The following is a 13,834-nucleotide window of genomic DNA, read 5'->3' as shown; positions in this document are numbered from 1 at the left end:
GGAGGGGTTCTGCTATCCCCTGCATGTGCCCCTGCCTCAACTGTCACCATGTTTTTTATATTAAAAAGAGAATAAAGAAACTACTTTGGAACTCAATGCTTTGTATTTACAAAAGAAAAATAATAAAAGAAAAGTCTGAAGCTATTAATAATCAGCTGAAGAGAGGGAGAAAAGGTGGGAATCTGGGGGAAAGGGCGGGATCGTCTGCAGAGAGGAGGAGAGGGGCTCTGGCACTAAGGAAGCTGAGGGTCCCAGCCTCAGGTGCTTCCCCAGGGCCAGCCCCACTCTCCCACAGAGGCTCAGATCGAGGGGCCAGGAGCCGAGTCTCCCGCTGCCCACTCTGGTTTCTCCAGGAGCCTGAGTCCCCAGCTCCAGGGGCTGGGATGGCAGGGGACACTGAGGCCAGAGAGAGCCCATGGGTCCCACCGCCACTCCTCATTGTGGCGTGATCTTGGCAGCCTCGGCCCGAATGAGGGCAATGAGGTCCTGGTTGATAAGGAAGACAAATCGCAGGCTGGCAATCTGTGGGCAGAAGAGAAGGGTAGCTGAGGACGGAGGTGAGACTGGGGCTAGGGCCAGGCCTACACTCTGGCTCACCACACCCCAGGGTTCACCCTGGCCTTTCCACCTCCCCCCAGCTCACCTCCACTACTGAGTTGTTGCTAAGGCGCCACTTGGAGCCACACAGCACAGGCCGTCCATCAATGTAGATGGGCCGCCGGCCCTCGTTGGCAATGAAGAAATCACCATTGTTTTTCAGCTTGATGACACCTATGGGAAAAGAAAGGAAAGAGGCATGATGGGATGAGGGAAGCTAGAAGAGGGTCTGAAACCCACAGGTACCCTCTGCTTCCTGGGGACACTACAAGGCACCCAGCACCCCCAAGTTAGGAATCTTAAAATGCCAGCTCCGCCGCCCCTGTCTGTCCCTAAGGTTCCCATGGAGACCAAGTCCTGGGGCTGGAGGGACTTCCTCATGCTGCTTCCTGCAGATACCTTGCTTCCGGGAGATCTTCCAGGCCGGACCCTCCAGGGACAGGTCCACATCAATCTGGTTGTCCTTGGTCGCTCTGCCGAGGGTGATCTGGGAAAACGGGGCAGGTGAGGGCTGGGATCTGAGGAAAGGGAGGGGTCCACACAGGCCAGGGAAAGATGAGAAATCAGGACCAGACATAGAAGGGCTGTGAGGGGAAGATCAACAGAGGAGGGGAACCTCACAAGGGGGTGTGGGGATGGGGATGAGGACAGGGAGGGCTGGGCTGGCCTCACCTCTCTAGAGCGCATCAGGTACCGCACCATGCGGCCCCGCAGCACTGCCAGGGTCTGGTTGTCGAAGTCTGGGGAGCTCATGCCTGGGGGAGAGCAGCTCGTGTCAGAGAAGAGCCCCAGTGTGGAAGGTAGGGAACCAGGCCAGGATCCACTGAGGGAAAGGAGCTACAGGTCTGGGAGAGGAGGGTGAGCCCAGCCCAGCAACCAGGGTGCTCAAGGTGTCGTAAAGGGAGTGGGAGCACGAGCTTGCTGGCCCCCTGGCCTCCTCACCTGTGATGCTATCTACTAGCACCTGCCACTTATGCAGTTCCTGTTCCAGCTGCCGAATCTCCCGTTTCTGGCGCCGGTCAGCCACGGTCAGTTCTGGGGTGAGGTGGGGTGTAAGGTCTGAGGTCACCAGCACCTTGTACTGTTCCTTTCTGTTCCAGCAGGAGCTCCCACCCCCTCACCATTCCCACCTGGGCGAACTCACCATGTTCCAGGACTTCATCTCGCATGTCCCTGGGGGGCGAGAGGAGAAGGATGAATCAGGCTCCAATTCAAGCTTACCTGCCGTCACTATTAGGTACTATTTGGTTCTCTAGGGTCCCTCAGCCCAGTGGCCCTGTAGGCTGCACCTCTGGTCCAGCCGAGCCTCCTTCCCTGGGGTGGGGGTCACATACAAAGGGTGGAGGTTGGGATAAGGGGGGCTCGGCAGGGAGACCAGGCACCAGCTGCAGCTGGGACTCCAGGCCGAGTATGGGCTGGGCTCCATGCTCTGCAGTGAGAGGCAGGGCTGGGCAGCGCGGGGAGCTCTGTCCTTGGGAGACACATGGCTCTGTGTGCCCTGCCTGTGACCCCAGCCACTCACTTGAGCTTACTGTCATCAATCAAGTCCTCTGCGTCGGAAAAGTTCAGCACTTGGTCCCCCTTGGGCAGCGGCTGCACTGAACGAAGGACGGAGGGAGGGTGAGTGCCAATGCTCCCACTCACCCCCGAGATGCCGAGCAGACAACTGAGCTAACAGGACAAACTGCAGAGAGAGACCTGTGGAGATGGCCTCAGGCTGAAATCAACAAAACTGAACCTGATGCAGGTAACGGAGGACGTGCAGATCAGACTGCACGCTACTTTGGCACAAAACGGTCCCAGGGTTAGCTGGGGGCAGAGGTGGTTCTAGAAAGTGAAGGGAATTAGAGCCGCCCTTTGTGTGCTCTTTCAGTGTGCGGAGAGTCCCCACTTACAAAACCTGCTCCATGCAGGGAAGGTGCTACTACTAGCTGCACGTTACACATGAGGAAACAGAGGAGGGTGGGTTAAGCTGCGCGACTCTAGCTCAGGACAGAATCAGGAATCAAGGCTGCTTTCCTGATTCCAAGTCTAAACCGCTCCATCTACTAATCACAATGCTCCCAAACATTTCCTGCCACAAGGGGCTGAGAGGCACAGGACAGTCAAGTCTCATTCAGGAGGTGTCAGAAGGCAGCCTTAAGCCAGTGTTTTCAAACTGTGGGCCATGACACGTTAATGGGCCATGAAATGCTTTTTCTTTCCAAAAAATAAAAAGAAATAGAACACAATCAAATATAGTCAGATATAGACTATACCCCTATTATCTGGATAATAGGATAAATACTGACTTTTTTTAATGAAAAAGTTTTTCGAAAATTTTTCGGTTCTTTGTGGTCAAAATGTAGAAAGGGCTAGAGTCCCCAAATCTGAGAACTCCTGCTTCACGGTCAGTGGTTCCTAGGATTGCAGTGTCTGCTCAGCAAGAGCTCCACTAGCTAGTGAGACTGCTGGCTGAGGAGCCTGACAACCCCTGAGGTGTTGTCACTGCCGGGGAAGCAACGGGGGGCTGCACAGGAGCCACAAATGCTCCATCACTACCACCTCACCCCCCCCCACTGTCACTTTAGTCCAGAATGGGTGGGAGATGGGGCTGGGGCAGTCACCCCGCCACAGCTGCTTGAATCCTACCAACCTAACATCCAGCTGACTTGAAAAGTGAGCAGTGTATGCTCCCTATTGCTAGAGACTTCAAGTACCAAATAGCCAAGAAATCAAATACCCACACAACATGACTCTTGAAAAGTTATCCCTTAACGTTAGCAAATTTACACAAGATAACTTTCAAAAGCATGACAAAGGAGCGAGCTGTAGCAGCAAAAATAAACTTTATCCAGTGTCTGCTCTCTCTGTGGGAGGTCAGTGACTGCTGAGCCTAGGCGAGCAGCAGAGATCTGGAAGCTGCAGGAATAGAGGAGGAGGCCCACTGCACACTAAATTCAGAGATCCTCAGGAAGAGAAGATGAGGCCTCTCCTGATAAGATTTCCTAAAATCCTCTGGTAAGCATCTTCTATTATGCAGAAGCTACAAGACGTAGCGAGTAAGGTGAAGGACAGAACTGTGGCTTGACTTTCAGATCAGTGTGAACCAGTACACGGCAGCCAGCATGCAGCAGTTTAAGAAGCGAGGGGAAGGTGTGCTCAGACTGTGCAGGGCTGACCCTGAACCTTAAATCTAACCAAAGAGTTTCTTCCTATCTAATCGAACCACCTTCCTAATACTTATTAGCAGAGTGAGCGTCTGGTTGCCAAGGGAAGAGAGGAATCAGAGAGCATTCTGACCCCCGGGAAAGAGGAAGACAGGCGGCCTGGGTGTGAAGCCCCTTCGGGGATTTCTGAGTGGCCTGAAGGCAGCCCCACAGCCTGGTGGGAGGAAAGTGGAGAGAGGGAAGGGACAGAAAGGCTTAGAGAAAATGGTCTTTATCTCCAGGGAGGGAAAGGGGGGTGGGTGAGCACTGAAAGAAATTTTTGCATTTTACTCAGTTTTGAAAGTTACTCATGAAGAAAATATTAACGTGTTATTTATGTAATTTTAAAACATGTCAAAAGAGCAAAATAATTGAGAAATGGGAGACCCTGATGTTCGGTCTTTCTGCTTAGGATTCTAGGCAATTCTTGCTACCTTTACCATCAAGACCATTCCAGCCATGCTTCCTCCCTCTGGAAGGAAGTAGTTTCTGCTGCAAAAAATGGTGAACAAGAACCTGGGAACCACTGAGGATTTGTTACAAGGCACTTGAGGGCGGCTGCATCCAGACCCGTCCACACTCATACATACGCACCTCCACTCTACCAGATCCTGGGCCCAGTTACCTGTCTGGTCCTCCAAAAGGTAATACTGTTTCATGAGCTGCCAGTGGGCCTGCAGAGCCTTGGCAGTACGGGCCAGGTAGAAGGCATCAGGGTGTCTGTGCAGCAGGTCCTGGAAGGTCTCCAAGGTGGGCTGGCTGGTCTGGAGGGCAAGGAGTATGCTCCGGGCGTCTGGGTTTCCTTGTCCTGCCCCTGCCTCACCATCTGTGCCCCCTGTCCCAATCCCCATCAGGAGATGGAAAAAGTGACAGCTCCTGCCAGCCAGGAAGCCAGGCTTGGCTCTCCCAGAGGACCCCGTTCACAGAGGCCCCGCAGGTGTACATGTGTCTGCAGGGTAAGCCCCCAGGCAGTACAGTCTCCCCACAGTCAGTTTTCCAGGTGACTGGTTCCCACCCTACCCCCCCTAACCTTACTAGCCCTCAGCCTTACCGATCCCACTTTGCTCAGCAGCTGTTCCTCAGTCTTGCTAAACAGTGCCTTGCTCTGGATGGCTGCAATGGCCTCTGGGTGCAGCTGTCTCATGGCCTGGCAGGCCAGCCTGGGAAGAAGGGAGACAGAGAGCAGGGCAGGGTTGAAGACAAGGTGTCAAGCAATCTGGGGTTCCTACTTCTCCAAAGCCTGCAGGCCTTTGCGATCCACAACTCAAAGTTCCAGGCCCTCAACAGAAGAGCCCAAGGGTGATGAGCAAGGCACCGGTGGCCTCGTGGGTTTGTCAAAAAACTATGAACAGGCAGTTCAGAAAACTCAGGCTCGTGTGCTCAACCCTGCGAAGAGACTCAAGGGCACAGCTGCCTAGAGGCCAGTCCTGAGGGCGATCCTAAGACCAGCTGCTGCTCCCGCCCCAAGACCTTCCCTCTTACTTGGCTAAAGCGGCCACCCACGAGACACCTCCTCTTCCCCAAACCACGCCTTGCCCATTTCTTGGTATATCAGGGCTGTGGCTATAGCTTAAGTGGCACCACTGTCTGTGGAGTAGAAGATGGATGTTAAGCATTATTCTGATAACATCAAGTGCCTGAGAAGGAAGTATGTGTGTTATGTGTGTGCACAGCTGCATCTGGAACTTGGACTGCTGAAACTGGAAGGGACCCTGGTGTTCTTCTGTTCCAACTACTTCTTATGAAGGAAGCAACTGTGGGAGGTCAGTGTGGGAAAGCTGGAAGGGGACCGCCCTAAACCACCATGCATAGAGCAGTAGGACAGGGCTCCCAGCACTCATTCTGGTGTTTCCTCTCGTGCTACTTCCTCGGCTTCCAGGTCCTTGTTCTCGGCATCCAGCCTGGACTAGCAAGGTTGATAGCAGGAAGAAGCTTCCCCCCAAAGCCTGGGAGGTCTTGGTATCATCTCAGAGGATAACAGGTCCCAGGGAACCCTGGCTCCCTGCCCCCTCCCTGTACAATTCTTTCTGTTCAAGAACCAAATCCTGGTGTCCCCAGTACCGTGCTGCCACTGGGGCCAGCTCACTCACTTTGAGATGACAGGATCGTAGAGCAGGGCGTACCAGCGCTCCTGGACTTCCCGCAGGGTGAAGCGGCAGCTGAACTTCACACCCAGGTGGACAGATGTCAGGTCATTGGTCTGCAAGACCCCAGAGCAGTTTGTTCCAGCCTTGGAACTGGGAAATACCCTCCCGTGCCACCTCCAGACACTGCCAGGCTAGCTGGGGGCTGAGAACTGGAAGTGGTGGGGAAAAGGGAAACAAGACCGCTGTGGCAGGAAGCACTACCTGCAACACGGCATTGATGAGCAGGAGGTCATCCGCAGGCTTCCAGCGGCCCAGATCCTTGGTCACCTGGAGTGGCTGTTTGCTTTTCTTCACACGCTTGGTAAGTCCAGGGGCTGGGGCGGGGCTGGGCGGCACAGGTGTGCTGGGGGTCTTGGACACCTGGACAGAGGGCAGGAGCAGAGTGAGCTCAGAGCTGGCACCGGGGCAGCTGGGGCCTCAGACCCAGAGTTTTCTACAGCCCCATCCAACAAGAAGCCACAGGCAGAGAGCTCAGCTTTCTAATACCAGCTCCTCCCCATTCCCGCCCCCATCAAAGTACTTCTACATAGCCCTAGACCATATGGGGTCTTCTTTTTGCTGATGGTGCCCCCAACCCTGGAGTAGAGGGTGGGTGGGGAGGATACCAGGAAAACACTCTTGCTGGTACAGTGTCTGGGGCCAGAGCAATGCCACCTGGGGGTTATTTTTACACCCAGCAATGCTGGGAACAGGCTGTCTGCTCCCAGAATAGATGCACGCTCTATGCCTCCCACACAGAATGTGATACAGGATGTGCTGACAGGGTGGGGGGGGGGGGGGGGGGCGGGGTGCAGCAAGAAAGGGGGAGTAGTGAGATGGGCTCCCAGGAGAGAGGCATCTGAGGTTGGGGCTGGGGCGGCTTGATCCTCTCACAAGCCTCCTCTGCAGGGCTCTTGCCAGCTGGCGAAGGTTGTGGGGAAACACGAAATCTGGCACTGGCCCCCACCAGTGGGGCACTGGCTACTCCCCATTCTCCCAATCCTTACCTTCTTCTTCTCACTGGAGGAAGGTTCGCTCCCCGAACAGCGCCCTGGTTCCACCCCACTGGCCCCCTTCGCCCGGGTAGAGGACTTAGCCAGGCTGCTCTCCACCAGCTCATCATCGAACTTCTTCCTCTTTATGAACCTGTGAAGAGTCCTACTCAGAGAGCTCTCTATGCCCCACCCCCAGTACCCACTCACCCACACCCAGCCTCTAAAGGAGAGCAGGTTCCCAGTAGTCAGAGTGCTCACTGCTCTGGCTCAGTGGTCAAGGCATGGAACCTCTATGCCTCAACCCTCTGAGATGACTGGGTACCACACTACAAAGACTTCACATCAAAGACCTAAGATCTCCTTCCTTTGCTCAGTCTCAAGGAGAGGGACTTAGTAAGGTCGGGAAAAGCACAAGCCTCTGCCAACGCAGGCCCCAGAGGGATGCAGGGGTGAAGGCATGCTGCAGTCTCAGTTTCTGGCCCTTCAAACCCTTATTACCTGGAGGAGCTTCTCCGTTTAGGGATGGTCCCCAAGGCCTGAGAGGAGGCCCGCTTCTGCCCTGCCAGTGACTCCTCATCCTCTGAGCGGCTGGCAGTGCCCGATGCCATCAAGGATGAATCTAGCAGCCCCTGAGAATCTAGAAAAAAGAGAAGTGGTGAAGTCAGACCTCCTAATTGCCCAGCAGAGCCTTGAACCTCTGCACAGGGGACCCCTCCTCAGCCCCCCTTTTCCCAGCCAGCCCTCTTGGTCCCTCCCCTGTCTCCTTGACATTTGAGGTTTTAAGGTGGGAGTTCCTTGGCCATCCAGTCCCATCTGGGCCCAGACCTTCCACGCTGGGCAGTTCTCCCGGTGCCACGTGTCATGTCGTGCAGCACATGGTGCTCAGGTCAGACTGGTGATGCCGACACACCGGGCTCTGGGCATAACTGCTCCCTCTGCCATCAAAATGCAGCCATGCCAAAGAGCAGCAGCTCAACAGAAAGTCAGTCAATTGTGGCCTCTGCCGAGAGGTACGTGGGTGGTGCTGGCCCAGGGGGAGGTGGCAATGCCCAGCCAGGACCGAAAGACACACGTGCCAGGCACGGGGTGGAATCAGCAGATGCTTGGCGCCTGAGCGTTTGGGGAGCTGGCCCGGCCTCATACTACCTTTGTCCATCCTCTTACAGTCCCAAAGCCACTGGTTCCAAACCACAGGGCTAGAAGGAAAGGTCCCACAGGCTCATCCAAGGATTCTGACCAGGTGAGCTTAGAGGCCGAGAGGAGATTCTGCAAAGGAGAAATGAGGCTCCCTAAGACTCAGATTTCCATCTGGCCAGCCTCACCTCCTTATACTGGAACTGGTCCTCAGCATCCCATAAGCTAGTGAAAACACCAGAAGAGACACAATATATTCTGCCAACACGACCCTAATAAACCAGTAGCCTTTTGAAGGTCACCAACATCTCTGAGACAGTGACAAAAGCTAGGGACCCTAGAAAAATGTACACATTTCAGGAAGTTCACAACTTCCTTTAATTCTACCAACAGCCCCTAGGTGAAGGGCCTTGACTCCAAACTAGCAAGAAACAAAGGATTCTTGGCTCACTTTTGCTTTGTCAGCGGCCCACTCAGCTCCCCTCCCAGTCCCAAGCACGGGAAAGGAAAAGGAGATAGGACTCTAACCAGTCTACCTCACTTTTTTTTTTTCATTTTAAGCTTTGGCTTAAGATTTAGAGGGTGTTACTTCGTGGAAGAAAAAAACGCGGCTTGGTCACTGAGCAAACATCAACCGCCATCTGGGGGACCCTCGCCTAAGACCGGAGAACTCAGGTACTGGGGACTTTCCGGTCCCGCCCACCCTGATCAGGGACGCTTCTGACCAGGAGGCGCTCCAGCCCTACTCCCAGGTGCGCTCGTCAAACCGCTCCAACGTATACGGTTGGGAATTTAGCCACTTGGGGAAAGGGTGAAGAGCCCGATGCCGCCGTTACACTGAGGCAGGGTCTGCGCCCCCTTCCTTTTCTGGCCCTCTGCCCTTCGTTTTCCCCGCCAAATGCACACCCAAAGTAGGGAATTTGTCCGGGTCTATTTCAGGGGCTCGGGATAGAAGTGGTGAAGTCGGTCCTGCAACTCAAAAGCAAAGCACCGAATGAACCCCGATGCTCTCGGAGCTTTAAGCTCCAGGGGCCGGTGGCGAGGGAAGGGAGTCAACTCCCAGCCTAATTCTCACCCCACCTTTGGCGTGCTACCTTTGCGCATGCGTAACTTCTCGGACCAGATTCTAGCCCGGTCCGGCCCACGCATGCGCAGATTTTCGGGGCGCTACCGGGGCGGGGCCCCAAACCTGGGGGGGATCGTACCCGGCAGCACTCTGGGAAACCCCATTTCACCCCCAACTCTCCTCATCAATGATCAAAGGCGAACCGCGAAGTCTCACCATTCCTAGGCTGCCAGTTCCAACACTTTCTCCGCGGCGACGGCAGCAGCCGCAGGGCCAAGGCCGGCTTCCGTGAGGTTCGTCTACTTCCGGGTCTACGAACTAAGGGTTGAGCAATCCCTTCCGGTTCGCCCCGAATGCGTAAGTAAAGGGGCGTGGCCATGGTAGCGAAGAAATTCCTGTTTTGTTATCAGCCGAAATTAAAATCTTTCCTAAGTGAAACAACTTATTGGGAGACATCGGGTATTATAGGCCCCAAGTTGGAGGAAGTGATTAAAGGGAAAGGCAAGACTTGGAGCAGGATAGCCTGAGTGGCTAGGTGAGGCAACCCTGGGAGGGGGTGGACCGGAGGGTGGGGCCGCGCAGCTACTAGATTTCGGCTTCCGAATCTTGCCGCCTTGCTAGAGATCTAGGACTCTTGATAGTTTCCCAGGATCACTTATAGATTGTTTGATTCCACCAGCGGTTTTAGAGAAACTGCTCTGTGGCAGGCCTGTGCTAGGCACAATATGGGGAGACGGTGTTGAGGAGCTCCCTCCAGCCGGAGAGATGTGGCGTACAGAAGGGGCCGGGAGGTTGATGTCTAACGAAAGGATGGAGAGTTGTGAGCCGCGGCTCTAGAGAGCAGAGGCCAAAAAGAGAGAGTAGAGGCGCTGGGAGAAGGAGTGCCCTTGCAATCAGCCCCACCACGCCTGGATTGCTGGAGGGAGCTGTGGGTCCCGGGAGGTAAGATGACCCGCGGAAGCACCTTCAGGGGGGAAACCCTGAAGATGGGAGGACAAGCTTACAGGATAAGTTGGGCATTTGAGGGTGTGAGAGCTGCCTTGAGAAACCAGAAAGACTGTCCTCTAAAAGAGTTTCTATTTGTTTTATGCTTCCTTGGAGGGACATAGAAGTGTAATAGCTCTAAAGAAACATACTGCAGCTCAGAATAAGAAAGATACAATTCCAAAGCTGTCTAGCAGCTAGGTTGGACCCCTCAGTGGAGGTGTCAAGTACTCCTCACCTGAACATTGCCAGGTGATTCAGGTGTTAGATGGGAGGCTGGCCCTTCCGGCCCTGAGAGTGTATGATAGCCTTCATACATTCTCAGGGGACAAGAGTACCCTGTTCATTTGTGATCTTGCTTAATGAGCATTAACCTACTGTATTTCCCCTGAAAGACTGTATTTTCTGATACCAGATGTGATGGACTATACTAAATATAGCATAGTAGCTATACTAGGTGAGAGTTATCACAGAGGTCTCTAAGGAGATGAGGGTTGAATTGAGATTTGACATTTGATAAGGGATCAGTTGGGCAAAGAGCTGGGGTAAGATGGCCTAGTCAGCGGGGACAGTATAGCTCCAAAGCAGAAAAGAATTTGGAGAGACTGAGGAACAGGATGGAGATTAGTGTGGCTGGAGCAGTATGATCAAGAAAAAGAGAGGAGGGGATGAGAACAGAGAGGTCATCACGGCAGATCATTTTAGGCCTTGTATTTCATGCTATGAATTTTGGCCTTTATTCTTTTTTAAAAAAAAAAAACTATATTAACTATATTTATTTACTTTTGGCTGTACCACATGGCACGGAGGATCTTAGTTCCCTGACCAGGGATCAAACCTGTGCGCCCTGCAGTGGCAGCATGGAGTCTTAACCACTGGACCACTAAGGAGTCCCCTTGGCCTTTACTTTTATTGCATTAGAAAGTCCTTAAAAGATGCAAAAACATCCATTCTGTGATATGATTTACTTTTATAAATGATCCATTTTCCTGCTTGTGGAGAATGGATTGTAGGGAAGTAAGAGGAAGCAGAGAGAACAGGGAAGAGGCTACTGTATCAATCCAAATAAGAGGTAAACTCAGGTGGTTTAGCTGGGTTGTGGGGGCAGTGAAAATGGACAGACATAGTAACTTTGATGTGTATTTTGGAGGTAGAACCACAGGGACTTGCTTATGGATTGGATTTGGGATATGAGGGAAAAGGAAAAATCAAGGATAAGATCTAGATTTTTGGCCTGAGTAACTGGATGGATACTAGACAACCCCTCCCACCCTGTCTTTAGAATATATCCAGAATCTGGTTGTATCTCACCAGCTTATCCACTATTTCCTGATCCAAATCCCCTGGATTCATCGTCTCCCACTTAGACTATTGCAAGAGTTCCCTAACTAGTCTCCCAGCTTTCATCTTTACCACCTCTTCTCCAGTTTCTTTATAGCAGCTAGAGTATTCCCGTCAAAATAGAAATCCATGCGTGTCAAGCCTCTGCTCAAAATTCTCCATCATCCTTGGAATAAAAGCTTATGGTCTAGCCATAATCTTAAGTGTTGGGGATTCCAACATTTAAGGTAAGGTAGAGGAACCCATTCCCATGCATTTTAGTTCACGATTACTAAGATGTCCATGTCAATCTTGCCATCTCCTGCTTGACCATGTCCAATTTACTTGATTCATGGAACTAACATTCCAGGTTCCTATGCAACAGTGTTCTTTACAGCTTTGGTCTACATTCACCACCAGACACATAGGCAACTGAGCATCGTTTCTGCTTTGGCCCATCTGCTTCATTCTTCCTGGAGCTGCTAGTAACTGCCTTTGCTCTTCCCCAGTAGCATATTGGACACTGTTCGACCTGGGCAGGGGTGGGTGCTCATCTTCCAGTGTCATATCTTTTTGCCTTTTCATACTGTTTTCCTGGTTCTTCTGGCAAGAATACTGGAGTGGGTTGCCATTTCCTTCTCCAGTGGACCACGTTTTGTCAGAACTCTTCACTATGACTTGTGTGTCTTGGGCAGTCCTGCAAAGCATATCTCATAGCTTCATTGAGTTATACAAGTCCCTTCGCTATGACAAGGCTGTGATCCATGAAGGGGCCTCAGATATGCAGATGATACCACTCTAATGGCGGAAAGTGAAGAGTAACTAAAGAGCCCTTTGATGAGGGTCAAAGAGGAGAGTGAAAAAGCTGGCTTGAAACTCAATATTCAAAAATCTAATAAGATCATGGCATCTGATCCCATCACTTTATGGCAACTAGAAGGGGAAAAAGTGGAAGCAGTGACAAATTTTATTTTCATGGGCTCCAGTATCACTGTGGATGGTGACTGCAGCCATGATTTTAAAAGATGCTTGCCCCTTGGAAGGAAAGCTATGACAAACCTAGACAGCATATTAAAAAGCAGAGACATCACTTTGCTAGCAAGGGTCTATATAGACAGAGCTATGGTTCTTCCAGTAGTAATGTACACATGTGAGAGTTGCACCATAAAGAAGGCTGAGCACCGAAGAATTGATGCTTTCAAATTGTGGTGCTGGAGAAGACTCTTGAGAGTCTCATGGACAGCAAGGAGATCAAACCAGTCAATTCTAAAGGAAATCAACCCTGAATATTCATTGGAAGGACTGATACTGAGGCTGAAGCTCCAATACTTTGGCCACTTGATGCAAAGAACTGACTCACTGGAATAGACCCTGATTCTGGGAAAGATTAAAGGCAAAAGGAAAAGAGGGTGGCAGAAGTTGAGATGGTTTGATAGTATCACCCACTGAATGGATGTGAATTTGAACAAACTCCACGAGATAGTGAAGGACAGGGAAGCCTGGCATGCTGTAGTTCACTGGGTCAAACAGAGTCGAACACAACTGAGTGACTGAACAACAAGAGAAGGAGCCAGCAAAGGAACAAAAAGAAGAGTGTGCATGAAAAGAAAAGTTAGCAGTAGCACCTGTCATCCAACCTCCAGTTAGCTGTCCCTGGCCCTAGAGTAATCGTTCACAGTACAGCACCCTCCCCAGGAGAGATGTGGCCCGGCCATGGAAGCAATGATCATGGTTTCTCCTGAATCTTTGCTCAGGTCCCCAGGTTCCTTCATCTGAGGGATTAGGACATGGTGGTTAAGATACAGGTTCTGGGCTTCCCTGGTGGTCCACTGGTTAAGCATTCATATTACAATGCGGGTTCGATCCCTGGTCTGGGATCTTAGTTGCTGCAGGGCAACTAAGCCCGTGTACCAAAACCACTGAGCCTGCACTCCAGAGCCTGCAGGCTGCGACTGTTGAGGCCTCTGTGCTCTAGAGCCTGTGCTCACAACATGAGAAGCCGCTGCAATGAGAAGCCTGCGCACTGTAATGAAGAGTAGCCCCTGCTCGCTGCAACTAGAGAAAGCCTGTGTGCAGCAACAAAGACCCAGCACAGCCAAGAAATAAAAAAAATAAATCTAAAAAAACCAGAATCTTTTCTGTTAATCTTAAAAAAAACATAAATCTTTTAAAACAGAAAAGAGGCTCTGTCCAATTTTATTTCATTTTATTTTTTTGGCCGCTTGGCATACAGGATCTTCGTTCCCTGACCAGAGGTCAAACCTGTGCCCCAGCGCAGTGGAAGCTCAGAGCCTTAACCATTGGACCACCAGGGAATTCCCAGGTTCTGGCCTGGTTTTAATCCTTAGTTATCTCACCTACCAGCTTGTGATCTTCAGAAGTTATATTTCTTTGCCTCAGTTTCATCATATTGGGAAATAATAG

The 13,834-nt window shown here is 51.9% G+C and overlaps 1 protein-coding gene across 3 annotated transcripts; it reads right to left on the bottom strand.

Annotated features, from left to right (window-relative positions):
* Positions 1-80: 80 nt before the first annotated feature.
* MCRS1 (microspherule protein 1) lies at positions 81-9,419 on the bottom strand. Of its 3 annotated transcripts, XM_065934485.1 has the most exons (15): positions 9,323-9,419; positions 8,053-8,172; positions 7,405-7,543; positions 6,919-7,057; positions 6,134-6,292; positions 5,876-5,985; positions 4,837-4,945; positions 4,411-4,549; positions 2,120-2,195; positions 1,742-1,770; positions 1,540-1,632; positions 1,270-1,352; positions 997-1,084; positions 644-771; positions 81-522 (listed from the first exon to the last, which is right to left on the bottom strand). In XM_065934485.1, exons 2-15 carry the CDS (start codon positions 8,060-8,062, stop codon positions 436-438), a joined length of 1,389 nt encoding a protein of 462 aa, XP_065790557.1. In that variant the 5' UTR covers positions 8,063-8,172; positions 9,323-9,419; the 3' UTR covers positions 81-435. The 3 variants fall into 3 exon arrangements, with proteins under 3 accessions (XP_065790557.1, XP_065790558.1, XP_065790559.1); XM_065934486.1 differs by lacking the exon at positions 8,053-8,172 and having other exon boundaries at positions 9,323-9,410; XM_065934487.1 differs by lacking the exons at positions 8,053-8,172; positions 9,323-9,419 and adding an exon at positions 7,732-7,982.
* Between the last annotated feature and the right edge of the window lie 4,415 nt (positions 9,420-13,834).

Source organism: Muntiacus reevesi, chromosome 4, assembly GCF_963930625.1.
Source record: "Muntiacus reevesi chromosome 4, mMunRee1.1, whole genome shotgun sequence".
Taxonomy (NCBI): Eukaryota; Metazoa; Chordata; class Mammalia; order Artiodactyla; family Cervidae; genus Muntiacus; species Muntiacus reevesi.
This window is presented reverse-complemented; position numbering and strand designations above follow the sequence as displayed.